The sequence below is a fragment of the Bufo bufo genome, chromosome 10, assembly GCF_905171765.1.
Source record: "Bufo bufo chromosome 10, aBufBuf1.1, whole genome shotgun sequence".
Lineage (NCBI taxonomy): Eukaryota > Metazoa > Chordata > Amphibia > Anura > Bufonidae > Bufo > Bufo bufo.
Window position 1 is genome coordinate 77,640,222 of NC_053398.1, and position 27,532 is coordinate 77,667,753.

Below are 27,532 nucleotides of genomic sequence, written 5' to 3' on the forward strand. Positions count from 1 at the left end.
AGCAAAGGGGATAAGGGACAGCCCTGCCTGGTTCCCCTATGTAAGCTAAAAGGGTCAGAAAGAAAGCCCTGCATGCCTATCCTGGCCATAGGAGTTGTGTATAGCTGAGAAAGGTACTCCCTGAAAGAGCCCCTTACCCCAAATTTGTCCAACACCCTCCATAGCCACTCCCAGTGTATTTTATCAAAAGCTCTCTCAGCTTACACGGTGACTATGGAGGGTGTCGATCCATCTCCCTTTCTCCGACCCACCTCGTCTAAGACCGCCAAGACTCGACATATGTTGGTGACCGCTGATCGATTTCTTATGAAACCAACCTGTAGTGGGCTGATCAGACACGGGAGGATGCGTGCTAATCTGTTGGCCATAAGCTTCGATAGGATTTTAACATCCTGATTAATGAGATATCGGTCTGTACGACGCGGGGTTCTCTGTTGGTTTACCCTCCTTAGGGAGCATGCGTATATGTGCCATGTTCATTTGAGCGGATAGCCTTCCCCCCTGTAAAAGGACATTACCCAAATTAGATAGTACCGGTGATATTTGTACTTTTAGGGCTTTATAGAAGTCACCCGAGTAAACGTCAGGTCCTGGTGCCTTATTCCCAGGTAATTGTGATATCGTATTCAGAATTTCCTCTTCCGTGATGGGCATATTAAGCTGGGCCAGATCCTCCTGTGTGACCATTGGGAGATTTAAGCCATCTAATAGACTGGGGTCTGTCACTACATTATCAGGTGGTCTACTATACAGGTCAGAATAATTACTTCTAAAGATTTTCAAGATGTCGGGGCGTTGGGACCTCAAATTTCCTACGGAGTCCCGTAAATGGGTAATTGGGGTTGTTTGTCTACGCCCCTTAGCCAAATTGGCCAGGAGTCTACCAGCCTTATTACTAAACTTGTGCAGCTCCAATTCCCACCTAGCTTTATGAAAACTCTCCTTTCTCATTGCCCAGAGCTCAAAATCCCCCCCTAGCTGCAATCCATTTGTCTTTGTTCTCTAATGTTGGAGATTGCACAAAAGCCCTGTAACAACTCTGAACTTCTTGACTACACTTAATGAATTGTGCCTTCGTAGCTCTCTTGAGACCTGTTATATATGCTATCAATCTGCCTCTTAGAACGGACTTGCCTGCTTCCCAAAAAAGTAGAGGGTCAGATTCATGCTCCTGGTTGAGAGTGCTGTATTCCAGCCACCAACCCCGTAGTAATTCTACAAAGGTCTCATCATCAGCTAGGAAAGACGGGAATTTCCAGATATGTTCTGCCCCTCTCTGTTCCATATCCGCCAATGTCAAAACCACTGGCGAATGCATATTTCACTAAAACCTCTCCTTTTCTTTGTGATCACTGCAGAGTAATCATTGAAGAGCATGATTTTTTGCCCCCTATAGGTCAGAGGTTCTTTTAGCGCCCTAAAAGCGCGTATAATGTCCTTGTCAGAGAAATCGAGGTACTTCATTATGACCTGTCTGCCCCTCTGCGGACGATTTGTTACCTCCTTGGATCCCCCAGGAGGGCTTTGTAATGACCCCAATCTATGCGCTCTTTCCACTTTGCGGGGAATAGACAGTCCCAGCGCTCTGGGGAGTTCTGACTCGCATATATGTTTAAGTTCTGAGCCCGGTATTTCCTCTGGGAGACCCACTAACCTGAGGTTACTGCGGCGTGAGCGATTTTCAAGGTCATCTACTTTATCTTTTAACTCATTCACCGTCTGTAGCAGCGTTTTCATTCGCGATTGTGTGCCTTGCATATCTTCTTCCACGCAGGACGTCCTCTGTTCAAGTTCGTCTATGCGGTACCCCTGCTGGCTGTAGGCTTCCTGCAGCTCTGTAAGGGATTCCTGTATCGTCGCTGCTAGCGTGGATTTGAGATCAGGTGCCAAGTGGGCCACAACCTCTATTGCCAGCCTCTTGAGATCCGCAGCTGGTAACGGGGTATGCTGAAACAAGTCCTCCTGTGAGGATAGCAGAGGCTGATTCAATTCAACAGCCCGCGGCGTGGCCTCAATCTCGGCCGCCATCTTGGCCTCTTTATGCAGCCGCTCCGGCCGCGGCTCGTCTCCGTCCTGCGGCTTCTTCCCGCTACGTAGCAGGTACCTCTCCATACATGGTATGCTGTCTTCCGACACTTACCACGCTTCGTGTGGTCAAATGAGCCCGTAGGCGGTCATCGGAGGGTAAAGTTGTCCGGGAAGGTGGCGGAGCTCTGCTAAGCCCGTCTCCTCATACCAGCGCCGGAACCGGAACCCCCAGTTTCATTTTCTTAGTTCCCGACATCTGCCGTACATGTTCAGCACAGCAGGAAGTTACTTCTCCCAATCCGCCCTACATGTACCGCACTGATCAGGCGGGCACAGAAGCTGTGTGCATCCGATCAGGACAGGAACCCGGCTGAAATCTCAGATGCCGGAGGGTTAACCCCTAAGATTCCACAGTCAATGCTGACAGCTGCATCGATGGGGTTTAAAAGATGATTAAAACGCTTAACGCAGCTTGTCTCAGTATCCCTTTTTTATTGGATGTAAGAATCCTTCCTCGCATCTATGGGGTTACAGAGAGGGGGCTCCCTCTATGACCTCACTGGCTCCCTGCGCTGTGATGATGGGGGACCAATGATTGCTCTGACAATTGAGACCTAGGGAGGCCTAAAGGGTGTGGTGTGTCTTAGATGATACAAGCTGGGCACAGCATACTAGGCGCTGAAATGCCATATCTGTGGAAAACTTCCATTTTGCACCGCCCCCTGCTCGTTAATTTCTTCAAACACCAGTGGTGTCAAAATGCCCACTCAACTTCTTGATAGATAACTTGAGGGGTGTAGTTTCCAAAATGGGGCACTTTTAAAGGTGGTTTCCAACTGTATGGGTACCTAGGGGCTCTGCAATTGTGATGTGGCACCTGAACACCATTCCAGCAAAATTTGCGCTCCGAAAGCCAAATGGCGCTGCATCCCTTATGAGTCCTGTCATGTGTCCATACAGCAGCTTTCACTTTGCACAGTCTGATTTAATGCTAAATATCTGTGGCATCAAAATGCTCATTTCATCCCTTAGGCCCCTTTCACATGGGCGAGTATTCCGCGCGGATGCGATGCGTGAGGTAAACTCATTGCACCCGCACTGAATACCGACCCATTCATTTCTATGGGGCTGTTCAGATGAGCGGTTATTTTCACGCATCACATATGCGTTGCGTGAAAATCGCAGCATGCTCTATATTCTGCGTTTTTCACGCAACGCAGGCCCCATAGAAGTGAATAGGGTTGCGTGAAAAACGCAAGCAAGTGCGGATGCGGTGCGATTTTCATGCACGGTTGCTAGGAGACTATCGGGATGGAGACCCGATAATTATTATTTTCCCTTATAACATGGTTATAAGGGAAAATAATAGCATTCTGAATACAGAATGCAAAGTAAAATAGGGCTGGAGGGGTAAAAAAAAAAAAGAAAAAATAATTTAACTCACCTTAGTCCACTTGATCGCGTAGCCGGCATCTCCTTCTGTCTCCTTTTGTTGAATAGGACCTGTGGTGAGCATTAAGTACAGTTACAGGAACTTTGATGACGTCACTCCGGTCATCACATGGTACGTCACATGATCTTTTACCATGGTGATGGATCATGTGATGACCGGAGTGACGTCATCAAAGGTCCTGTAACTGTACTTAATGCTCACCACAGGTCCTATTCAACAAAGGAGACAGAAGGAGATGGCGGGCCGCGATCAAGTGGACTAAGGTAAGTAAAATTTTTATTTTATTTTTTTTAACCCCTCCAGCGCTGTTTTACTTTGCATTCTGTATTCAGAATGCTATTATTTTCCCTTATAACCATGTTATAAGGGAAAATAATACAATCTACAGAACACCGATCCCAAGCCCGAACTTCTGTGAAGAAGTAAGGGTTTAGGTACCAAACATGCGTGATTTTCCACTTCACCACCATGACGGCCCAGAGAGATTGACCCCTGACCTCTGTAGGGGCAGGAACAGAGATAGGTTTAAAAGGACCCCTCCCACCACCATTCACCAGTGTGTTCCTGCCCCTATAGCGGCCAGGACAGAGTAAAGTCCTCTCTGGCTTTCAGGGAGGTGAAGTGGACCTCGTTTTATTATTTTTAAGTACCTGGGTGACCGCATCGGTGGTGTTCCTTGCCTCCCTTGCGGGTCCTTTTCACCCAGAGATGCGTCCCCTGCTCTCCGGCGGACTTGGTTCCTAAGCTGACAGGGAGACGCCAGGGTCACGCTCCCTGTTGTGGGAAGCCTGCCCTGAGCTGCCGCTGAGTCGCCTGCCTCCAGGGAGGTAGCCGACCGGAAAGACGCTCAGCGCTGTCGCGCGCGTCTGACGTCACTTCCGGGCCGCCGGCGGAACCCGGAAGTAGACGGAGCTCCTATAAAAAATGCTAACAAGCACCTTCCCGTTGCGCTCTCTGCAATCGTGCTCTGACCGGAACATGTCGGACCAGGAGAAGGAGCCACAGCAGCAGCAGGAGCAGACCGCTCCCGAGCGCCCCTGCGTGAGTAGCCCACCTGGGCAAATCGGCAGCTTCACAGGTGGCAGGGGGGGGGATGTGTGCTTAGAGTTAACCGCTTTTCCCCTCCCCCTGGTGTGTCTGCTGGTATACTGCATCAAATTATGCTCCTATACTAGACTGACATAAATTTAATGGGCTGCCTCTCTCACTTTAGGCCAAACTTACCTTAAAAAAAGGAAAAAGGACCGCCAAATGCATCCAGTGCTCCGTCAGGCTTCCTGAGGACTATACTAAAAAGCTTTGCAAGCATTGCATTTCTAAAATAGTGAGAGACGAACAGCCCTCAATTATGCAGGAGTTTAGATCCATGATTCAGGAGGAGGTTAGGTCCTCACTGGCCTCCCTCCGTGAGGATTCCAGGGGGATCCGCCCACCTAAAAGACCCAGGGGGGCGGACATTCCCTCTGACTCCGAGGATTTAGAAGATGATGCCTCATCCTCTAGAAAAGAGGACGACGACCCCCTTTCTGAAGGAGAGATCGTAGAGGACTCTAGGAAATTTTTCTTCACTCCCAGTGAAATGAGTGACCTTTTAAAGGCGGTCAGGGATACCATGGGGGTGGAGGACATTCAGCAACCCCACACAGTTCAGGAAGAGATGTTTGGGGGATTGAGGGTCAAACGCTCCAGGGTATTCCCCATAAACGGAAACATTAAGGAGATGGTGATGGATGAATGGGCCCATCCTGAAAAGAAGCTAGGAATTTCCAAAGAATTCAGAAACCGCCTTGTATTTGACCCGTCAGACTCAAAAATTTTTGACGAGGTCCCTAGAATTGACGTCCAGGTGGCGAAAGTCAATAAGAAAACCTCACTTCCATTTGAAGACTCCTGTCAGTTAAGGGACACTATGGAAAGGAAGGCGGACAGCTTATTAAAAAGGTCCTGGGAGGCAGCCATGTTTAGTGTCAAGACAAACATAGCCGCTACTTCAGTCGCCAGGTCTATGTACCTGTGGCTGAATGAGTTAGAGGGTCATCTAAGCAGTAAAACTCCCAGGGAACAGATACTAGACTCTATCCCCTTGCTAAAGTCTGCCACGGGTTTCTTAGCGGACGCTTCCGCAGAGACAATTAGATTTTCAGCCAAGGATGCAGCCTTGTCCAATGCGGCCCGAAGGGCACTTTGGATGAAATCTTGGTCGGGAGACATCTCTTCCAAGATGAAGCTGTGTTCTATAGCCTTCTCGGGTGAATACGTGTTTGGTCCCGTATTAGACACGATCCTCGAGAAGGCTACTGATAAAAAGAAGGGGTTCCCTGAGGATAGGACCCCTAAAAAGAAACCCTCCTTTCGTGGTCAATATACCCAGAATAGTTCCTTTCGTGGAAAAGGAAAAACCGGACGTTGGAGTTACCCAAAAGGGGGGAGGGGTAGAGGGTACCTCCTTAATCCCCAAAACGGGTGGCGAGAAACAGTGGCGCCAGGATAGGGGGAAGACTATCCCAACATTTTGCTCAGTGGCAGCAGACTTCTCCGAGCCTCTGGGCGCAAGATCTTGTCAAGTCGGGATACAGGATAGAGTTATCTTCACCCCCTCCAGATGTATTTCTGATTTCTCACCACCCTTCTCCTTTTCAGCACAGCCAGATCTGGAAGGAGGTCCAGAATCTCCTGGACCTGGGAGTAGTAATTCCGGTTCCCGTGCCTCAACGGGGGCGGGGGTTCTACTCCAGCCTTTTCTTGGTAAAAAAACCGGGGGGCTCCTTCCGCATGATCATAAACCTCAAGAGGCTAAACAAATTTGTGATCTACAAAAGGTTCAAGATGGAATCTTTAAATTCTACCATCCCCTTAATTCAAAGGGACGCGTCCCTCTGTACAATCGACCTGAAGGACGCATATTATCATGTTCCCATTCACTCCCAGTCTCAGAAGTTCCTGCGTTTTGCAGTAAGGGATCACAGAGGGTCTGTTCACCACTTCCAGTTCGTGGCTCTCCCCTTCGGGCTGGCTTCAGCCCCAAGGATTTTCACGAAGCTGGTGGTAGAGATGGTCGCCTCCCTGAGACCTCAGGGGGTGACGGTCGTTCCTTATCTAGACGACTTTCTACTAATTTCAAACACGGTGGATCAATCTATAGCAGATCGAGAAACCTTCTGTTCCCTTCTGACATATCTAGGTTGGGTTATAAACCTAAAAAAGTCATCCCTAGTTCCGAATACCAGGGTAAAGTTCCTGGGGGTTTTGCTGGATTCGGAAAAACAAACTACCTTCCTTCCAGCAGAAAGAATCCAGAACCTACAGTCATCAATCAGGGCCTTCCTGAGACGTCGCTCCTTCTCGTTCAGAGAAACGATGAGCCTTTTAGGTCAGATGACAGCCTGCATCGTAGCAGTCCCGTGGTGCCAGGCCCATTACAGAGCCCTTCAGTCCTGGCTTCTAAGAAAATGGGACAAAAATCTGACCTCTTTAGACAGGAAGATCCTGATCCCGGGCCACATAAAATCTTCAGTCCGGTGGTGGCTTCAAACAAAAAATTTTAAAAAAGGCATGGTCTGGTTCAAGACCCCGGCAGTACATATTCAGACCGACGCCAGCCTAAAAGGGTGGGGCGCAAAAATCTACTCCAATCTCTACCAGGGAGACTGGCCTCTAGAAATTGCAGCTCAGTCCTCCAACTACAGGGAGCTCAGGGCAGTTTGGGAAACAATACGAGCAGCTGCTCCAAAACTAAGGAACCAACATATAAAGGTCTAGTCAGACAATGTAACGACCGTGTCCTACCTCAAGCATCAGGGGGGCACACGGTCTCAAAAACTGGAAGGTCTGTCCAGAAAAATCTTCCTCTGGGGGGAAAAAAATGTAAGATCAATATCGGCAGTTCATTTAAAAGGAAGCCTAAACTGTGCGGCGGACTTCCTCAGCAGGACTACCATAGACCAGGGAGAATGGTCCTTAAACATCGAGATCTTCAATCTGATTGTCCAGAGATGGGGCCTTCCAGTGGTAGATCTCTTCGCTACAAAGATAAACACAAAGGTATCAACCTTTTGCTCCCTAAACCCAAGGGACAGGCCCCTAACGATCGACGCCTTCTCCCTGCACTGGGACTGGGATCTTGCATATGCCTTCCCCCCGTTCCCATTAATCCCAAGGGTTCTACAAAAAATCATCAGGGACAGAGCCAGAGTCATCCTGGTCACCCCGTACTGGCCCAAGAGAAGCTGGTTCTCGATTCTAGCCAAGCTCTCCCCACAGGAAGCATTTATTCTCCCAGCGAGAAGGGATATCCTGATCCAGGGGCCGGTTCTCCATCCTCATCCGGAAATCTTCAAACTCTCGGCCTGGATCCTGAGTCCAACCTCCTGAGACAGAGAGGTCTCTCTGAGGGTGTTATATCTACCTTGAAGGCCAGCAGAAAAAAGGTGACTAACGCCATTTATTTTAAAATCTGGAAAAGATTCTGCACCTGGTCAGGCAACGAGGCCCCAGACCAAACCAGACCAAATATACAGAAAATTCTGGATTTCCTTCAAAAGGGACTAGAATTAGGGTTAAGTCCTTCCACCCTGAGAGTCCAGGTCTCAGCGCTTAGTGCCTATTTCGATTCCGAATTAGCCAGCCATAGATGGATCCAAAGATTCCTGAGGTCCGCAGCCAGACTAAGACCATCTCTCAGATCAAAGGTGCCTACCTGGGACTTAAACATTGTCCTCAAAGGACTCACAGGTCCACCCTACGAACCCGTGGACGCATGTTCCTTGAAGAATCTTTCTCAGAAGGTGGCTTTTCTTATAGCCATAACATCGGCAAAAAGACTGAGTGAGATTCAGGCATTGTCAATAAGACAACCATATCTCACAATACAGGAGGATCGTATTACCTTGAGGTTAGACCCGACATTTTTGCCAAAGGTAGTAACAGACTTCCATAGAAACCAGGAGATCATTCTTCCCTCCTTTTGTGTGAATCCTAAAAATCCTGGAGAGGAACGTTTCCATACCCTGGACGTCAAACAAACGGTACTAAAATACCTAGAGGTCACCAGAGACCTGAGGAAGGTGGACAACTTACTAGTGCTCTTCTGTGGTAAAAATAAGGGGAAGGCAGCTTCCAGATCTACCATTGCCCGATGGGTAAAACAGACTATTACAGACTGTTACAAGATCGAGGGCATCAATTGTCCAGAAGTCATCCGGGCTCACTCCACAAGAGCTATATCTGCCTCTTTCGCTGAAAGGGCAGGCGCTTCCCTAGATCAAATATGCCGGGCTGCAACTTGGTCAAATGTAAACACCTTCATTAAACATTATAGGCTTGACTTATCCAGGTCTTCCGACCTCGCATTTGGTCGCAAGGTCCTACAGGCCGTTGCCCCACCCTAAGACGTATATAATCTGTTATGTCTCTCTGGGCCGTCATGGTGGTGAAGTGGAAAGCCGGAATTAGACTTACCGGTAATTCATTTTCCACGAATCCACCATGACGGCATGATATCCCGCCCTATATATATAAAAAATAAAAATAAAAAAAAAGGAAAATTTTTTCCAATGACTTGGTATGAGTTAATACCAAAAAAAAACAAAAAAAAAAAACACTTGGAGTTGTTTCACTCGTAACCGGTGGTTGTAGCACTATAATCTGGAACTCACTGGTGAATGGTGGTGGGAGGGGTCCTTTTAAACCTATCTCTGTTCCTGCCCCTACAGAGGTCAGGGGTCAATCTCTCTGGGCCGTCATGGTGGATTCGTGGAAAATGAATTACCGGTAAGTCTAATTCTGGCTTTTCGCACGCGCGTGCAAAACGCATTACAATGTTTTGCACTCGCGCGGAAAAATTGCGGGTGTTCCCGCAACGCACCCGCACATTTTCCCGCAACGCCCGTGTGAAACCAGCCTTAAAGGGGTATTCACATCACTATGATCACTGTTAAATCTGTTAATGACTTGACAGTGATCATTTTTGTAAACACATTTAATTACCCAATTCCCACCCTTTTTGAGAAATTAAGTCCCATCTTACCTGATCGTTGTCTTTCGTCTCCAATGGTTACGGCCACCTCTCCTGTCGAATCCCGGCTGGGCCGCGCTTGCGCAGAAGACTGAAGCTTTTCTCCCAGCCGGGCAATGTCCTGAACGCGCACGCCGGCTCTGTACTATACAGGCCAGGAATAAGTCACCATGGCGCCCGGCCGGGAGAAAATCTTCAGTCTTCTGCGCAACCGCGGCCCAGCCGGGAGAAGACATCAATCAAGCCCAGCCGAATCCAGGAAGTGAACGTCGCGCTCAACGAAGGTAAGTATGAAAAGTGAAGATAGGAATACCCCTTTAATAAATACACTGCTCAAAAAAATAAAGGGAACACAAAAATAACACATCCTAGATCTGAGTTAATTAAATATTCTTCTGAAATACTTTGTTCTTTACATAGTAGAATGTGCTGACAACAAAATCACACACAAATAAAAAAATGGAAATCGAATTTTTCAACCCATGGAGGTCTGGATTTGGAGTCACACTCAAAATTAAAGTGGAAAAACACACTACAGGCTGATCCAACTTTGATGTAATGTCTTTAAAACAAGTCAAAATGAGGCTCAGTAGTGTGTGTGGCCTCCACGTGCCTGTATGACCTCCCTACAACGCCTGTGCATGCTCCTGATGAGGTGGCGGACGGTCTCCTGAGGGATCTCCTCCTAGACCTGGACTAAAGCATCTGCCAACTCCTGGACAGTCTGTGGTGCAACGTTGGTGGATAGAGCGAGACATGATGTCCCAGGTGTGTTCAATTGGAGTCAGGTCTGGGGAATGGGCGGGCCAGTCCATAGCATCAATGCCTTCGTCTTGCAGGAACTGCTGACATACACCAGCCACATGAGGTTTAGCATTGTCTTGCATTAGGAGGAACCCAGGGCCAACCGCACCAGCATATGGTCTCACAAGGGGTCTGAGGATCTCATCTCGGTACCTAATGGCAGTCAGGCTACCTCTGGCGAGCACATGGAGGGCTGTGCGGCCCTCCAAAGAAATGCCACCCCACACCATTACTGACCCAATGCCAAACCGGTCATGCTGGTGGATGTTGCAGGCAGCAGAACGTTCTCCACGGCGTCTCCAGACTCTCACGTCTGTCACATGTGCTCAGTGTGAACCTGCTTTCATCTGTGAAGAGCACAGGGCACCAGTGGCAAATTTGCCAATCTTGGTGTTCTCTGGCAAATGCCAAACGTCCTGCACGGTGTTGGGCTATAAGCACAACCCCCACCTGTGGACGTCTGGCCCTCATATCACCCTCATGGAGTCTGTTTCTGACCGTTTGAGCAGACACATGCACATTTGTGGCCTGCTGGAGGTCATTTTGCAGGGCTCTGGCAGTGCTCCTCCTGTTCCTCCTTGCACAAAGGCGGAGGTAGCGGTACTGGCCTGTCTCCTGGTATTGCCTCCATGCTCTGGACACTACGCTGACAGACACAGCAAACCTTCTTGCCACAACTCGCATTGATGTGCCATCCTGGATAAGCTGCACTACCTGAGCCACTTGTGTGGGTTGTAGACTCAGTCTCATGCTACCACTAGAGTGAAAGCACCGCCCGCATTCAAAAGTGACCAAAACATCAGCCAGGAAGCATAGGAACTGAGAAGCGGTCTGTGGTCACCACCTGCAGAACCACTCCTTTATTGGGGGTGTCTTGCTAATTGCCTATAATTTCCACCTGTTGTCTATCCCATTTGCACAACAGCATGTGAAATTGATTGTCACTCAGTGTTGCTTCCTAAGTGGACAGTTTGATTTCACAGAAGTGTGATTGACTTGGAGTTACATTGTGTTGTTTAAGTGTTCCCTTTATTTTTTTGAGCAGTGTACCTTGAGTGGCGTAGTTTCCAAAATGGGGTAACTTCAGGAGATCTATTTATTATTTCACCCCAGAGCCTCTACACTTGCCAGAACAAGATGTATAAATCACATTGGGCCTCAAATGCACATTGTGTTCTTTTTCTCCTGATCCCTGGTGTATGTCCAGGCAAACGATTAGAGCCACATGTAGGGTTTTAATAAAACCAGAAATCCTAGCATAATAAGAGGGCTTGCTTTTAACACTGGCACATGATGGGCACAACATATTTGGCACTGAATTGGCATATTATGTAAAAAATGCAATTCTCACTTTGCACCATCTACTGTGAATACATTTTATTTTTTATTTTTTTATAATAAGAATTTTTTTATATATACAAAGGATGTTACTATCTTTTTTTAACATCGTCACAAACAGCAATAATAAGCCCAGCTCTATAAACTCAAACCTACTAGGGTTAATCCCAAATTTCCCCCCTCCTGCCCTTAACTGCTGTCGCTGATGGCCCGAACCCAAAACAGGAATATCGAGAACCCTGTCTTCTCCGCCTCTCAACATGCTCATAAAGCTTAATTTGGCACATAATCCGTTTCCATTCCTCAAATACGGGAGACATGGGGGAGCCCCATCTCTTCACTATCACGGAGATCATATCCGGTATACAAGATTGGGGGAAATCCCCCTGAAGTGCTGCGAATACCTGCTCCCAAAACCGCTTTATCACACTACATTCCCATTCCCATAAAAGATGGCTATATCCAGCTTTGGGACTACGGCACTTTTGACAAAAAAATTCACGACCTCTGTTATTATCAAACTTATCTGCATTTGCGGTGTATAGTATAACCTATGCAAAATTTTTAACTGAATCAATTTATAACTGGATGCAGATACTACCTTTTTCGTATTTTGGAAAATCTGTGACCAGGGCGGGGGGGGGATGGGGGGTTCAATTCCTGCTCCCATTTATGTATACTTTTAAAAGAAATCACCGTGGAGAGAGGTGCATTTTCGAGTAGATCTGTGCCATTTTAATCTTTTTCCCTGAGTGACAAAAACAATAATCAAAAAATGATTGTTGTTGAGTAATCATATATGTTTTATTAAGTGTGGCTTTGTATGCATGTTTTAAACGTGCATACATAAATCGGTCTAGAAACGAAATATTTGTGAAATTAAAGTCCCCTAAGACCTTAAAACGATCTGCCACAAACAAATGTGCCACTCTAGTGATACCCCTACGACTCCAATAAGTGTGATCAATTATTTTCAAGAATTCCGGTAAATTCTGATTTCCCCACAACGGGGTAAAATAAAAAAAATGTGACACCTGCAGAGTCATTTTCAATCTTTCCCAGACCCTTTGCAGCGTTCTCAAAATTAAACAACTGGTATCCAAAGCTCCACACTGTGCTATTTCTAAGTGCATAAAAATATTATCAAGGGACCTACCTCTTACGCTAGTTAAATATTGACCAAGTGCATTCTCTCTAAAGTTACAGCATCTTTGTAGCTGCACAGAAAAAAAATACCCTTGAAAGAAAGGAAGTGATAGTCACCCCTTCTGACTCAGCCAGCCACAAATATCTCTGCTTTATACGAACCCTCTTCCTCCCCCAAATTAGCTCGTTTATTAAGACTTCCAATCTATAAAAGGCGTCCTCTATCCAAATGGGGCAGGCACAGATCGGGTACAAAACCAGATGTAGTATGATCATTTTCACTAGTGCTAATCGATCCGATTGGTATATTAACTATTTTTGCCAAGCTCTAATTTTCCCCTTTACTTTGTCTATTACCGGGGAAAGATTTAACTTGGAAAATCTACCTATAGGAACACCTATCTTTATCCCCAGATAATCCAGAGAGTCACCCAAGGACAGCGTGCGGACCCGGGAACCCCCTTCTGGGACATTTCGATTTAGCTGGAGGAGTGAGGACTTATCCCAGTTAATTAGATAACCAGACAGTAGACTAAACTCCTCTATCACCTGCATAACATATGGAACAGCTTTCCAACCCTGATCCAAAAAAGGATAACATTGTCTGCGTAAAGCCTAATTTTGTCACTCTCTCCGGCTACCCAGAAGCCCTGAATCTGACCATTCGAACGAATCCTGCACGCCAACGGTTCCATAAATAGCACAAATAAAAGGGGGGAGAGGGGACAACCCTGTCTCATACCGCGTTGAAGCTCAATAATGGAGGAATTTACCCCATCAATATTGACTCGGTCTATTGGTTGAGTGTATAACAATTGAGTCATTGCAATAAAAGTAGTCCCCAATAGAAAATGTGCCATATTTCGCCACAAGAAGGACCACTCCACCCTGTCGAACGCTTTAGCAGCATCCAAAGACAGGATGGAGTGGTCCCCCCCCCCCCCCCCCCCCTACCAACAGGTTCAAATATACCCCATAGAGATTCGACTGAATCTGTCTTCCGGTTATAAATCCTTTTTGATTAGGATGCACCAGGGGTGCAATTACCCGTTTAAGACGGTTTGCTAAGACTTTTGCAAAGATCTTATAGTCTGTATTAAGGTGTGATATGGGCCTATAGGACCCAACCTCACTGCCGTCCTTATCTTTTTTTAGAATTAGAGTGATAATTGCCTCCCTAAAGGATGGAGGTAGGGATCCATATCTATATGATTCATTTAAAACCTGCAACAAAATAGGGAGAAGTACCTTAGCGTGGTATCTATAAAGTTCAAAGGGCAAACCATCCGCCCCAGGGGAAGAGTTATACTTAACCGAGCAAAGAGCATCCTCTAACTCTACCTGTCGTATAGGGTGAAAAAGCATTTCCTGAGGCGAGAGAAAAGGCATTTCTAATTGGTCCAAATAGTCATCAATTTTTGACGGACTGCATACCCTTTCAGAGCTATATATAGTAGAGTAATACTCGACAAATTCCTGTCTAATCTGCTCTGGATCCTTGACTATCTGGCCCCGATTATTCCTGATATACTTAATTTTGGTCCCACCCCTTTGAGTAGCGAGCAGTGCAGCTAACAATTTTACTGTTTTCCCCTCCTCACTAAAACGTCTCTGTCCTTGAAAAAAGAGTTTGTTGGGCCTTGTTTACCATAAGTCCCTATATCGTTGATTAGCCTCTTTGAGTTCTGTGCAAAGTGAATCCGTATCGTGTTTGGTCAGCTCGCCCTGCAACCTCCTAACTGTCTCCCTCATTGCGGTTTCCTGCTTATGGAACTCCATTTTACAGCAGTAGCGTCCCATACAAAATGGATATGGGTAGAGCCCTCCTTCCAATGCCAAAATTCAAGAATCTCCGCATTGATTAAATCTCGCTCACCAATGACCTGTGAATACATTTTTGAAAAACAGCTGTTGGGTTAAAATGCTCCTCTTGGTAAATACCGTGAGGGGTGTGGTTTCTAAAATGGGGTCACTTCTTGGGGATTTGTTTATTTAACCTCAGAGCCTCTGTAGTTGTTGACCAGTGTTGTATAAATCTCCAAATTAACCCTCAAATGCACATGGTACTTTTCTGTAATGAAGCCTGCAGTGTGCCTAAACAGCAGTTTACGAGTATATATGGGAGGTAAGTAAGCAAGTGTTTCTAAGTTCTATGAAACGCCTGTGAGGTCAAAGCACTCGCTACACCCTTCAATGCATTTCTTGAGGGACATAGTTTCCAAAATGGGAGTCACTTTTTGGGGGTTTCCACTGTTTGGGTACCTCAGGGGCTTTTCAAATGTTACATGGCCCCCGAAAACCGTTTCGCATAACATCTGCCGTCCAAAAGCCAAATGGTCTTTCCCATTTTCCCATGTTGAACTCCTTGCCTTAACCTTTGGATAAGTAAAAGCATTCCAAAGTCATTACCACATGAAGTTACATATGTCAGATTTGCAAAGTTTGGCCATGTCAGGAAGGTAAAACATGGCTGTGTCCTGATTTGGTTGATGAGGCAATAAGTCTGTTCAGCAGTTATTCCCACTATGAGGAACCTACGAACAAGGTCCCAGAACACCTCTTAAATTTTATAATCCAAATTTCTATGAAAAATAATTGCTACCCCTTTTATTTCTTTGATACATTCTAATTAGTGTTTGTTCTTGAATATAGGGTGATTATCACGCAACCAGTGTGTTTAGTGCAAAAATACAATATATAATAACCAGGGGGCACACTTGAAAGGTAATGGAGTGCCAGCTAATAGCCTCTATAACCTATACAATAACTACAACCAGAAGGACTATATAAAAAACACAAATCCAATATGTATAAAATATATCAATCTTTATTTAGCACCACAACATTAAAATATTGTATACAATATGTCCTTACATAAATGTGGTCAAAAATAAGGACAATCCTAAATGCCTGGACAACGCACAATAAATAGATACCGTAAGTATACACACTGTGCTAAAACATGACATCCAATGAAGACCCCTGAGGTTATTCCCTCAATGTGTGTGGGGCTTGGCTTGTGTGCTTACTAGAGCCTGGATGCCTATTCTCACATCATGGGTATTGTTGTGTAACATTTAGCATTTGGCATTCACCGCGCAGGGAATAAAAAAAAAAAAAATTTAATAGTTGAGGCATTTTTGGACGCAGCTTTTTTTTTTTTTTTTTTTTTTGTTTCCCAATTTTACTTATAAAAAATATAAAGGAGGGGTTTAAACTCCTCTTAATATTTTAATACTTTTTAAATTTGATATTTTTCTTTTACTTTTTTTAACAATACATTTTAGCCCCCTTAGGGGGCTAGAACCTGGGATCTTTTGATCCCTTGTCCCATTCACCCTAATAGAAATCTTACGGTGAATTGCATGATACCGCACTCCCTACTGAGCTGTGCCTGAGCTGCATCCCTCTGCCTTGCCTCACAGATGCCGCGATAGGCGTTGATTGCGTCATCTGGGACGTCAAATGACTGAGGAATCGCTGCTCCCCGTATTATGTATATTCCTATTCTCCAAGTCATCAATCTTGGACAATAGGCTTTCTATTTTTTATATTTTTTTTATCTCTTCTCTATTTGCAATGGCATCTTCCAGATCGGAGAGAATTTTCTCCGTCTATTACAAAACATTTAGACTTATTAGCGATCTGCGCTGTAATATGCTCACCTGAAATGATTGCAACCAAGAGTCATTATTTGGCATTAGCATATCAGCGATTGGTTTTAGCCAGTTGTTGAATGGAGGATTCTGTCATAAGTGCTTCACTAGTGTCGGAGGGAGAGTGACCGCCTTATGGAGGCCTATTTTTAATCCCCTTCATGGCTGCATTAGAGGCTGTTTGTTATGCAAGTGGGTGTGGACCCACTGCGCCACTGACTGGCTATACTCTGGAGGGGCGTGACTAAGCTACTTCCTGGTCTTCACTAGAGCCTCTGATGGTGAGGATAGGCTTGGGCCGTTCAGGTAGTTGCCAGGTGCCACTCCAGAGCAGTCCCCAAGTGAGTGGTAGCTGACCAGGGGGTCAGAGATACTGGTGCAAGCACCGAGGGGAAGTACGTGGTCAGGGCAGGCAGAGATCAAGCAAGGTCCGTGAACAAAGTCTGAGGTCAGAGGCAGGCTGCAAACAGGCAAAATCCGATAATTCCGAAAGCAGGATCCTGTACACAGCAAAGCAGAACTTTAAAAACACCTTCACACTTGAAACTAGACAAGCTAGTGACCATGATTTGCTCAGGCATCTTCCTGTGGTAGGAAGCGCCTTTAAATACTACCTGCAATCCAGCCGTAGGCTGCTAAGACAGAGGGCGTGTACGTGCTGACTCACAAGTGAGGAGAGACACACCCATACAAGCCCTAACAGTACAGGTCTCCAGCAGGAAGTAAACTCTGGCATGGAGCACGGGTGCAACAGTTAAGCTAGCTGTTACCCGCACTTGTCAGCACAGCGCATGGCAGCAGGAGGGAAAGAGGAAGCCCGTGCCCACGTGTACGGGCAGCAGTGCTGGCACGGACTGCTGGGCTAGCACTGTTGGTGCTTTCAAATTTTTCCATATGCCACAACAGAAGTAGGCAAATTGTGAAACATAGTATTATGGAGGCTCAGACTCTTTGCTGAAGTCAGTTATGTCACAAGATGGCGCTGTAACACTAGAGAAAAATAGCTTATCTAAGGGTACTTTCACACTAGCATTATTCTTTTCTGGCATTGAGTTCCATCCTAGGGGCTCAATACCGGAAAAGAACTTATCAGTTCTATCCTAATGCATTCTGAATGGAGAGTAATCAGTTCAGTACGCATCAAGATGTCTTCAGTTCAGTCTTTTTGCCATTTCAGGGCGGAGAAAATACAGCAGCATGCTGCAGTTTTCTCTCCAGCCAAAAAGACTGAACACTTGCCGGAATGCCAGATTCGGCATTAATTTACATTGGAGTGTATTAGTGCTGGATCCAGCATTAAGTGTTCCGGAAAAACGAATCAGTTTTTCCAGATGACACCGGAGAGACGGATCCGGCATTCCAATGCATTTGTCAGACGGATCCACATCCGGATGCGTCTGACAAATGCCATCAGTTTGCATACGTTTTGCCAGATCCGGCAGGCAGTTCCGTCGCCGGAACTGCCTGCCGGAATCCTCTGCTGCAAGTGTGAAAGTACCCTAAGTATTTGTATGCAGTAGTATAATTATGGAGGCACACTGAGGCCTATCTGACATGTGAAAATGACGTCCTGGTATGTTGACTTATTACGATTTCTAGGTGTGGGTCTGCAGAACGGGGCCCCCAGAGTGAAGGAGAGCAGACGGCACATGTATAGCATGCTCTTCATTCACCTCTGTGGGATTTCCAAAAATAGAGGTGGGACCCGCTTTTAACTGACATTGATGGCATATCTTACTTGTATTTTCTCATAGGGGATAAGCACTTATTTTTCTGCAAATTGTACTTTGGAAGATGCCAAACTGGTACAGAAGTTCCTTGACTCAAAGGTATTTAAATGAGTTTGATCAACGGTCTAATATTCTTAATATTCTTCTGAGTTTCTCTAAAAATATAAATCGGTCAGCTGCCTTGATTTTTTCTTTTTTCTTTTTTTTTTTTTTTTTCCCTTTCTCTGTAGAGTCTTAGTGCCTACAACACTCGACTGTTTAAAACTCAGGATAAAGGTGACAAAGCCAAGTATGAAGTTCGACTGGCCTCTGTCAGCAAAGGAGGTAAAGAAACAAAAGCTAAGGTGAATAGGAATGTGTCAATTAAATGTAAAATTGACCTTATTTATAGCCCTTCCCTTAATCTCAATAGGATCTGCTGATGCTACTTCTGATCTCTCAAATCTCTTGGGCCAATTTGAATTTGAAGGTCATGCAATTGAAGTTACAAGGGGAGATTATTCTCCTTTACTTCTCAGGGTGAGGGAAAACCTGGAAAAGGCAAAGGTACGTACATTAGCTCTGGATAACGCTACCTAAGATGGAGTTAAACTGCAGTACAACATACAATGTTTGCATCAGGCTTTAGTTCAGACCTGCAATATAACTTGCGTCACTTTTTCTTTTACTGCATGTAAAACCCCCAACCCATTTTTGTGAGCTTATTAACAGGCTTTCTTTTCCTCTAACATTTATAGGTTTATGCTTCCAATGAAAACCAAAGGAAAATGCTGGACGCGTATGGGCTCAGCTTTCAGGAAGGGTCTATCCAAACTCACAAAGAGGGCTCTAAATACTGGGTTCAGGACAAAGGACCAATAGTTGAGAGGTTTGAAATTATAAGGGGGACTCAGCATGAGGAAATAGAGCAGAATTAATAATATACAGTGGGAATACATATACTTGGAAACTTTTTTTTGACAGTATATGTTTCATTCCAGTTACATTGGATTCATTGAAAGTTATAGAGACCCATTTGGTTCCCGTGGAGAATTTGAAGGTGAGATGCAGAGATTTGTAGAGCTGGTAGACCTGCAGAGAATTTGCCACTTTGCTTAAAGAGGACCTTTCATCGGTCCAAACATTGTAAGATAACTATCAGGCTGTGTAGAGCGGCGCACCGGGATCTCACTGCACTTACTATTATTCCGGGGCGCCGTTCCGTTTTCCCGCTATGTCCCCTGTATTTTCGCTGACTTGATAACACTTGGAGGAGTCTGCCCTGTTTCTCCCTGGGCGTTCCTTCTCCCTGGCTGTAGCGCTGTCCAATCGCAGTGCAAAGCTCACAGACTGGGAGTTTTTTTTTCTCCCTGGCTGTGAGCTCTGCGCTGCGATTGGACAGCGCTACAGCCAGGGAGAAAAAAACCTCCCAGGCTGTGAGCTTTTTGCTGCGATCGAACAGCGCTACAGCCAGGGAGAAGGAACGCCCAGGAGAAAAAGGGCAGTCTCCTCCCAGTGTTACCAAGTCAGAAAAAATACCGGTGGACATAGCGGGAGAATGGAGCAGCGCCCCGGAATAATAGTAAGTGCAGTGAGATCCCAGGGCGCCGCTGTACACAGCCTGATAGTTATCTTACAATGTTTGGACCGATGAAAGGTATACAAGTAGTGCAAGTGCCCATAAGGGTGCTGCTCCACATCATGGTTGTGCTCTGTTTTGGGTGCAGCAAAAAAAAAACCACATGTGGTTTTTACAAAAACACATCCATGTTCATGCTGCGTTTTAAATTGCACACAGCAAAACTGAATTACATTAATTACAAAATTGACTAACATTAATGTAATTTAATCCGTTGACCACCAATATGCCTTCTTTATGGCAGGCACTAAGTGGCCTTATGCTGGGCTGCCACTTTCTAACGTCTGCTCAGGAAAGTTGCACAGGTCTTCCGTGCAGTGGAGAGCAGGGCCCCAGGCTTCCTGCTATGTGGCCTATTTTCTAAAGGCTCAGATGATCTGGGCCATTTAAAGGCGGTCTCCGGCCCCAACTTGAAACTTCTCCATGCAAATCGCCTGTGGAAGGAAGGTTATTATATTAATACTTACCCTCCGCAGCAAAGGCGTTCCCACAATACTTTTCATGGTCAAGTGACCGCTCCCCAATGTTTTAAGCTCTTCCGGTACCACTTCCAACCGAACTAGAGTTCAGGAAATGGGTTTTTTACAGTAAAAATTAATCTATGAAGTATTGGACTTTGTGAAGTAATAACTTTGGCACATCTGAGCCAATACATTCTAATACTGTACGGAGCGCTCGCTCCATACAGTATTGGACCAAATTTTTATGCGACTCTACTTCGGATGTTTCATCCGAAGTCGATTCGCTCATCCCTAATTGTAATGTATGATACAATCAGTCTTCTCCAGGCTGATCATGGTTGTATCACACTTGATAGACCAAGATAAAAACTGCAGCAGGCAGGATTAGGGCTCAAGCACACGACAGTCTCCGTTTTGTGGTCTACAAGTCGCAGAACCACAAATTAAGGATACCATCCATGTGCGATCCGCTTTTTTTTGCAGAGCCATTGACTTCTACGGGTTCGAGGTCTGCATTTTGAGGACTAGAATCCTTAAAAGAATTTTGATTTCCGGCCCGGACAATCTCTTTAACCCCTTAGATGCTCTGGCCAGTAGCAACTGCGGTATGCAGAGGGAGTAGAAAGCGGCTGTGCACGGCAGTCTGAAACCTAATCAAGGCCCAGGCCTGCCTTCTGTGTATCTTAGCAAGCCACGCCACTATGGTGCAGCCTCGTGGTGACTGTCCAGTATAGCATTGACAGTGTAATTCAGTAAGCAGTACAAGAGAATTGCTTCTATAAAGAAGCAATTCAAAGATTGCCTATTAAAGTCAATTTGTGGGACTGCTAAATGGTTAAAAAAAAAAAGTTTCAACATTTTTTATAAAAAAAAGTTAAAGTACACCTTTTTTTTTTTCATTGGGGAAAAAACTTTTCAATGGATAAAATATAAAAAATAATACATATTTGGTATCGTCCCTTCTGTAACGATCCGCACTACACACTTATTTTGTTATTTATCCTTTACTGTGAACGCAATATTAAAAAAAACTGCCAAAATTGCTGCTTTTTGCTTATTCGCCAACAAAAAGACTGAAAAAAAAGCGATCAAAGTGTTAGGTACCCCAAGCTGACACCAATTAAAAAAAGTCCTTACACCGCTCCATAGAAAGAAAAATAAAAAAGTTATAGATGTTGGGATGCAGCGATGCAAAAAGAGATATTTTTGTGAACTCAGCTGTAAAATCTCTTTCTCGCTTTATTCATTGGGGGGACACAGGACCGTGGGTATAGCTTGCTGCTGCCACTAGGAGGCGAAACTAGGCTGAAAACTGTTAGCTCCTCCCCTGCCAGCTATACCTCCTTCAGCCTGGAGAGAGCATATCAGTTTGTGCTCCAGCAGTTGGAGAAGCGGAAATGAAACTGAAAACCAAATAAGAACTGCACACTGCCATAAGACCAAACCAAAAACAAGGTCCCAACTGGCAACCCATGGACCCCACATGCCGCACTAAGAACATTGGGTGGGTGCTGTGTCCCCCCAATGAATAAAGCGAGAAAGAGATTTTACAGGTGAGTTCACAAAAATCTAATTTTCTTGCTCATATCATTGGGGACACAGGGCCGTGGGACGTCCTAAAAGCAGTCCCCGGAGAGGGAATACAAAACCCTCAAGAAAGCAACTCCCTCACGGAAGTCACTACACTGCGGCCTGCAAGACCCTGCGGCTGAGAGCAGCATCCTCCGAGGCCAAAGAATGCACCCAGTAAAATTTTGTGAAGGTGTGTAAGGAGGACCAGGTCGCCGCCTTACACAATTGGGGTTGCAGAAGCGTGGTGTAGGTGAGCCCAAAAAGCCCCAACCGCTCTGATAGTAAGCCGTGATCCCAGGAGGAGGCACCTTGTCCCTGGAGTGATAAGCCTCGGCAATTGCCGATTGAATCCACCGGCCAATCGTCACCTTGGAGGCCGCCAAACCCTTACGAGGACCCTCTGGGGCGACAAAGCTTCTGTGCGCCGAAAGGGAGCCACGATTAAAGTCTTCAAAGCCTGCACCACATCCAGACGATGGAGCAAGACCTCCCTCGGATGAGAAGGCTGCGGACAAAACGAGGGCAGAACAATGTCCTCGTTAACGTGAAAAGCTGATACTACCTTAGGTAGAAAAGATGGCACTGGGCGAAGCACCACTTTATCCTGATGGAACACCAAGAAGGGCTCCTTGCAAGAAAGAGCTGCCAGTTCTGAAACCCTCCGGATAGATGTGATGGCCACCAAAAAGGCCAATTTCCAGGAGAGCAAGCGAAGGGAGACCTCTCTGAGGTTCAAACGGAGCTGCCTGGAGTTAACCCAGAACTAAGTTCAGGTCCCAAGAATGCAAGGGGGGACGATAAGGAGGCACTGTGTGAGCCACCCCCTGCATAAAGGTCTTGATCGGACCTAACCCGGCCAGGAGACATCTGCAAAAAAATTGACAGGGCAGAGACCTGTCCTTTCAACTAACTAAGCGCCAGACCCAGCTCCAATCCGGACTGCAGAAATACCAGTATATTAGGTAGGAAAAACCGTCTGGGAGGAAGATCGCGCTCCTCACAAAAGCGCAGGAAGGACTTCCCAAGTCCTTGGATGAGGAGGGTTTCCTGGCTCTAATCATAGTCTGAATAACCGCATCAGAGAAACCCTTCTGTCTCAAAATGAAGGTTTCAATAGCCACGCCGTTAAACGTAGTGTATCCAAATTCTGGTGGAAGACTGGACCTTGTGAAAGAAGGTCGGCCCTGATTGGAAGGGGCCACGGTGCGTCCCCTAGAAGAAGCATGAGCTCTGAATACCAAGATCAGCTAGGCCAGTCTGGAGCAATCAGGATCGCCTGGATCTTCTCCATCCTGATACTGCGCAGAATCCAGGGCAGGAGAGGTAAGGGTGGGAAGACGTACAGTAACAAGAAGTCGTCCCATGGCTCCACGAGAGCATCCACACCATGTGCCTCGGGATCCCTTGCAGGAGAGAAGAAGCACGGGAGTTTGCGATTCAGCCTGGACGCCATAAAGTCCACGTTCCTGATGGAGAGACCACTCCCCCGGGTCCACCGTCGTCCGGCTGAGAAAATCCGCCATCTAATTGTCCACTCCCAAAATGTAGACCGCAGATATCACTGCAACGTGGTCTTCCGCCCACTGCAGAATCTTCGTGGATTCCTTCATCACCGCCGTGACATCGTCCGATTGCACTCTGATCGGACGGCCCTGCAGGAGGGGAGTCCAATGGCAAAGGGATGGATAAATGGCCCGGAGCTCCAACATGTTGATGGGCAGTTTGGACTCCGCCCCAACCGTGAAGACTGCCGCCTGTTGTAATAACCGTCCATGTGACTGGGAGAAAGGATTTCCCCATATCCAGGTGCGATTCACCAACTGAGTGCTGACTGTACCTGCCGAGACAGGTGAATCTCCCGATCCAGCGAATCCGGAAATTTGTCTTAAGAGGACAAAATGGCACGCTGAAAGGACCTGGTGTCGAACTGGGCGAATGGGACTGCCTCGAAGGAGGCAACCATCACCCCCAGTACCCGCATACAATTGCGGATTGACGTACTGCGGCGCCGGAGTAGCAGACGCACTGACCGATGGATGTCCAGTCTTTTGTCCTGTGGTAGGCGTACCAATGCCACGCCCAAATGACTGTCGGAGCCTTGATCAAGATGTTGTCCATATAAGGGAGAAGAGTAATGCCTCTGGACCGCAGAAGGCCCAGGAGGGGAGCTAGTACCTTTGTGAATACCCGTTGAGCTGTCGCCAGGCCGAATGGCAGGGCGACAAATTGGTAATGGCACGACTGGACAGCGGAACAAAGAAAATGTTGGTGAACGGCTGCGAAGCTGCAGGTAGGCGTCCTGAATGTCTATGGACACCATGAATTCCCCTTGGACCAATGAAGCAACCACGGAGCGAAGGGACTCAATCCTGAACTGTTGAATCCGGAAGAAGCTGTTCACCGCCTTGAGGTCACCATGTTTGAATAAAAACCCATCAACCTTTCCTCTAGGGGTACTGGAGTTATCACCCCCATGTGAGAAGGGATTGGATTCCCTGAAAGAATGCCGCAGCCCGAACTGGATCCTTGGGGAGTTGAGAGGAAAAAACGGTTGGGAGGGATGGATTTGAATTCTATTTTGTAACCCGAGGTGACGACCTCGAGTGTCCATGCGTCTGACTGAGATGTGAGCTCGCCAGATCTCCTGATAGAGGAGACGGGGGAGGCACACCTTCATGCGGAAGACCTGTTTTCCGGAAGAGGAACGTGGTGGCTGAGCCCGCGGACGCCAGGCTGTTTGGGGGTTAAAGGATGGCGCGTCATGCTGGTCCTGTGTATGCGGTCTGGCTGCCGGATGGGTGCCAGAGAACCGCCAAAAGGACTGATAAGAGGACGAAGCGCTAGGGCGAAAAGAAAGTTTTGCCTTGGGTTGTGGAAGATGTGTGCTCTTCCCACCCGTCACTTCCGATATAATCTCGTCGAGCCGGGAACCAAAGAGTCGAGACCCGATAAAGGGGAGGCTCGAAAGCGAGCGCTTAGAGGAGGAATCTGCCGCCCAAACTTTAAGCCAGAGCTCCCGGCAAATAGAGACTGTGAGAGCTGAAGAGCGCGCGACCATAGTACCAGCGTCCAAAGCCGCCTCGCAGAGGTACTTCCCTGCCTGAGAGATTTGGACCGCTAAGGATTGGAGCCCCGCAGGTGGGAGATCCGCCGCCAGGTCTTGGTGTAAACGGAGGGCCCACTCCGAGAACGCCTTGGCCACCCACGCAGAGTAAATGGGTCGCAGGGCCGATCCACTTGCCGCAAATACAGACTTGGAGAGCGATTCAATGCGACGGTCCACCGGGTCTTGGAGAGAGGAGCCACCCGCCACTGGAATAGCCGTGTTCTTCGCTAGGCGAGCGACCGGTGGGTCCACTTTCGGAGGAGAGGTAAATTTTTCCTCGCAATCAGCTGGAAAAGGATAGAGCAGGTCCAGCCGCTTCGGAACCAGGAAGCGCACACCTGGCTGGTCCCAAGCTTTTGCTACAACCGCAGAAAAGTCGTTGTGCAAGGGGAAAGATTTAGGGGCCTGCTTCACACGCAAAAATGACACCCCCTGGTGGCTAGTGAAGGGAAGGTCCTCTTGTACCTGGAAAGTGTCACGGATAGCAGATACTAGACTATCCACCATAGATGCAATCTGGGAAAATTGGTCCGAATCCACAATCTCCCCCTCCGACAGCGTGTCACCTAAAGAAGGAGGACGCCTGTGATCGGGAACCGGGAAAGATGTTGAAGCGTCAGAGGAGGAATGGTGACCTGCTCCGGGACGCTTGCTAGGAAGCCTGCTCCTGGATTGTGCGCCCTGAGACTGTGTAGACTGTACCGGTGGCGATTTCTCAATCAAACGACCCATTAGAGAAAGAGTGGAGTGGGAGGTTTTAGAAAGGTCTTCCACTGCCCAGGACAGGGCCTTTGCCCAGTCAGGTTCCACACAGCCAGAATGGTCCTGTACTTCTGTGGGCCATAGAGGGGAGGAATGGCTCTGTGCGGGCGCCTGGCATGCAGAACACACATGTTGCCTGTCCACGGGGGAATTTTTCCCTGCACGAAGTGCAGGCCTAGTAGGTGGGGCTGCAGGTGGCTTGACGGGAGGTATTGGTTCAGACATGTGTGCCACAGCTACTCTACGCTGGAGGCGGTAGTAATAGTCCTACCAGAAATGACGGTAACCCAGGTCCGGTATCTCGCCACGCTGATGAGAGCCGAGTAGAAGAGGGGAGGAACACTGTTGCGGCGGGAAAGATGGCTCCTCTCCCTCCGGACGCTGAGGAGCATGACTGGAGTGAATTACCTAAAGCCACGCCCCCTGAATGTCCGCTATGTTGTGCATGGAAGCTCCCCATGCGCCCGTAGGAATAAAATTGAGTGCCGCCATGCCTGCAGGAGACGCAGAATGGAGTCTGAAAGTACCCCCGCAGAGCGCTGCAAACGCGCGGCGGCATTAATCCCCGCTGCTGCGGCTGAGAACTGATGAAGTCAGAGTGAACCCCTCCCGAAATGAGGTCAGGACGCTACCCCCTCTCCAGGTCTGTTCTGGGGCTTGCGAGGAGTAGAAAGGGAGGAAGGGCTGCCGGTGGTAACATACTCACCTGTCTTCATCTGTGATCTTCACCCTTCCTTGTCAGACCAGCAGTGCCACCTCTACGGCCGCTGGCACCGAAGTGGCAGGTGACCGGGCAGTAAAGGGTTTGGAGCAGGTGGCCCTTTTGATGGTGGGAAGCAGGGGAGCTAGGCTGCCCTGGCCCACTTGTCTTCTTGGGGGAGGCAAGGCGGTGGGACAACCGACACCAGCCAGCCTCCCAGGGAGACAGAGAAGCCCTGCGACTCTGTGTCCCCACCAGAAACCTGTAGAAAAAATGATTAAAATAAATCACAAGAGCCACCCTGCTAAGCAGGAAGGTCTGCCTCCTACGACACTAAGCTAAAAACTGATATGCTCTCTCCAGGCTGGAGGGGGTATAGCTGGCAGGGGAGGAGCTAACAGTTTTCAGCCATACCCACAGTCCTTTTTCCCCCAATGATATGAGCAAGAAACATTTTATTTAGCAAAAGTTTTATTGTGCAAAAGTAGAACAACCTAAAAATTTGTGTGTGTGTGTGTGTGTGTATATATATATATATATATATATATATATATATATATATATATATATATATATATTTGTTATTGTAGTGATGTTGTTATTTAACGTTATGTTATTTATGCCAAAAACATGATCACCGCAAAGTTTATAACGCAAATTATTGCTGTTTTTTCCCGTCCCCCAAGAATGAGTTAAAAAAAAGTTAATGTAAACTTATGTGTAACCCAAAATTTTTAAATTACCACTTGTTCTGCAAATAACAATATAACAAGAAAAATAAAAATGTTATAGCTCTTGTAATGTGACAATGGAAAAATTGTTTGGTCATAAATGCCAAAAACAGACTTGTCACTAAAGGGTTAAATCTGCTGTGTGTTTTTCCTTGCTGGAAGAAAATGCAGCATAAACACAGGTATGTTCCAAAAACCATGTTTGTTTGTTTTTTTGTTTTTTTTTGCTGCACAGATAATACAATACCACTGTTGTGTGGCAGCACCCTAAGAAACTTTGTAATGCATTTTATCAATGAGAAATCTGTAGTTCAAGTCTGTAGAGAGGAGAGGGGGAAAAGTGAGCAAGAGCTAAGTGAGACAGGAGCGAGAGACTCTAACAGAGACTGCTGCAACTAAATAGAAAGTTTATAT

General features: G+C 46.8%; 1 protein-coding gene across 1 annotated transcript in view; it reads left to right on the top strand.

The window, feature by feature from the left end:
* DPP3 (dipeptidyl peptidase 3) overlaps positions 1-27,532 on the top strand; it is a 180,465-nt gene that overhangs the window by 72,598 nt on the left and 80,335 nt on the right. Inside the window, exons 4-8 of the mRNA XM_040409072.1 lie at positions 18,193-18,267; positions 18,399-18,492; positions 18,581-18,714; positions 18,906-19,036; positions 19,149-19,207. Of these exons, the coding sequence (XP_040265006.1) occupies positions 18,193-18,267; positions 18,399-18,492; positions 18,581-18,714; positions 18,906-19,036; positions 19,149-19,207 (493 nt within the window). The remainder of the gene's footprint in view (positions 1-18,192; positions 18,268-18,398; positions 18,493-18,580; positions 18,715-18,905; positions 19,037-19,148; positions 19,208-27,532) is intronic.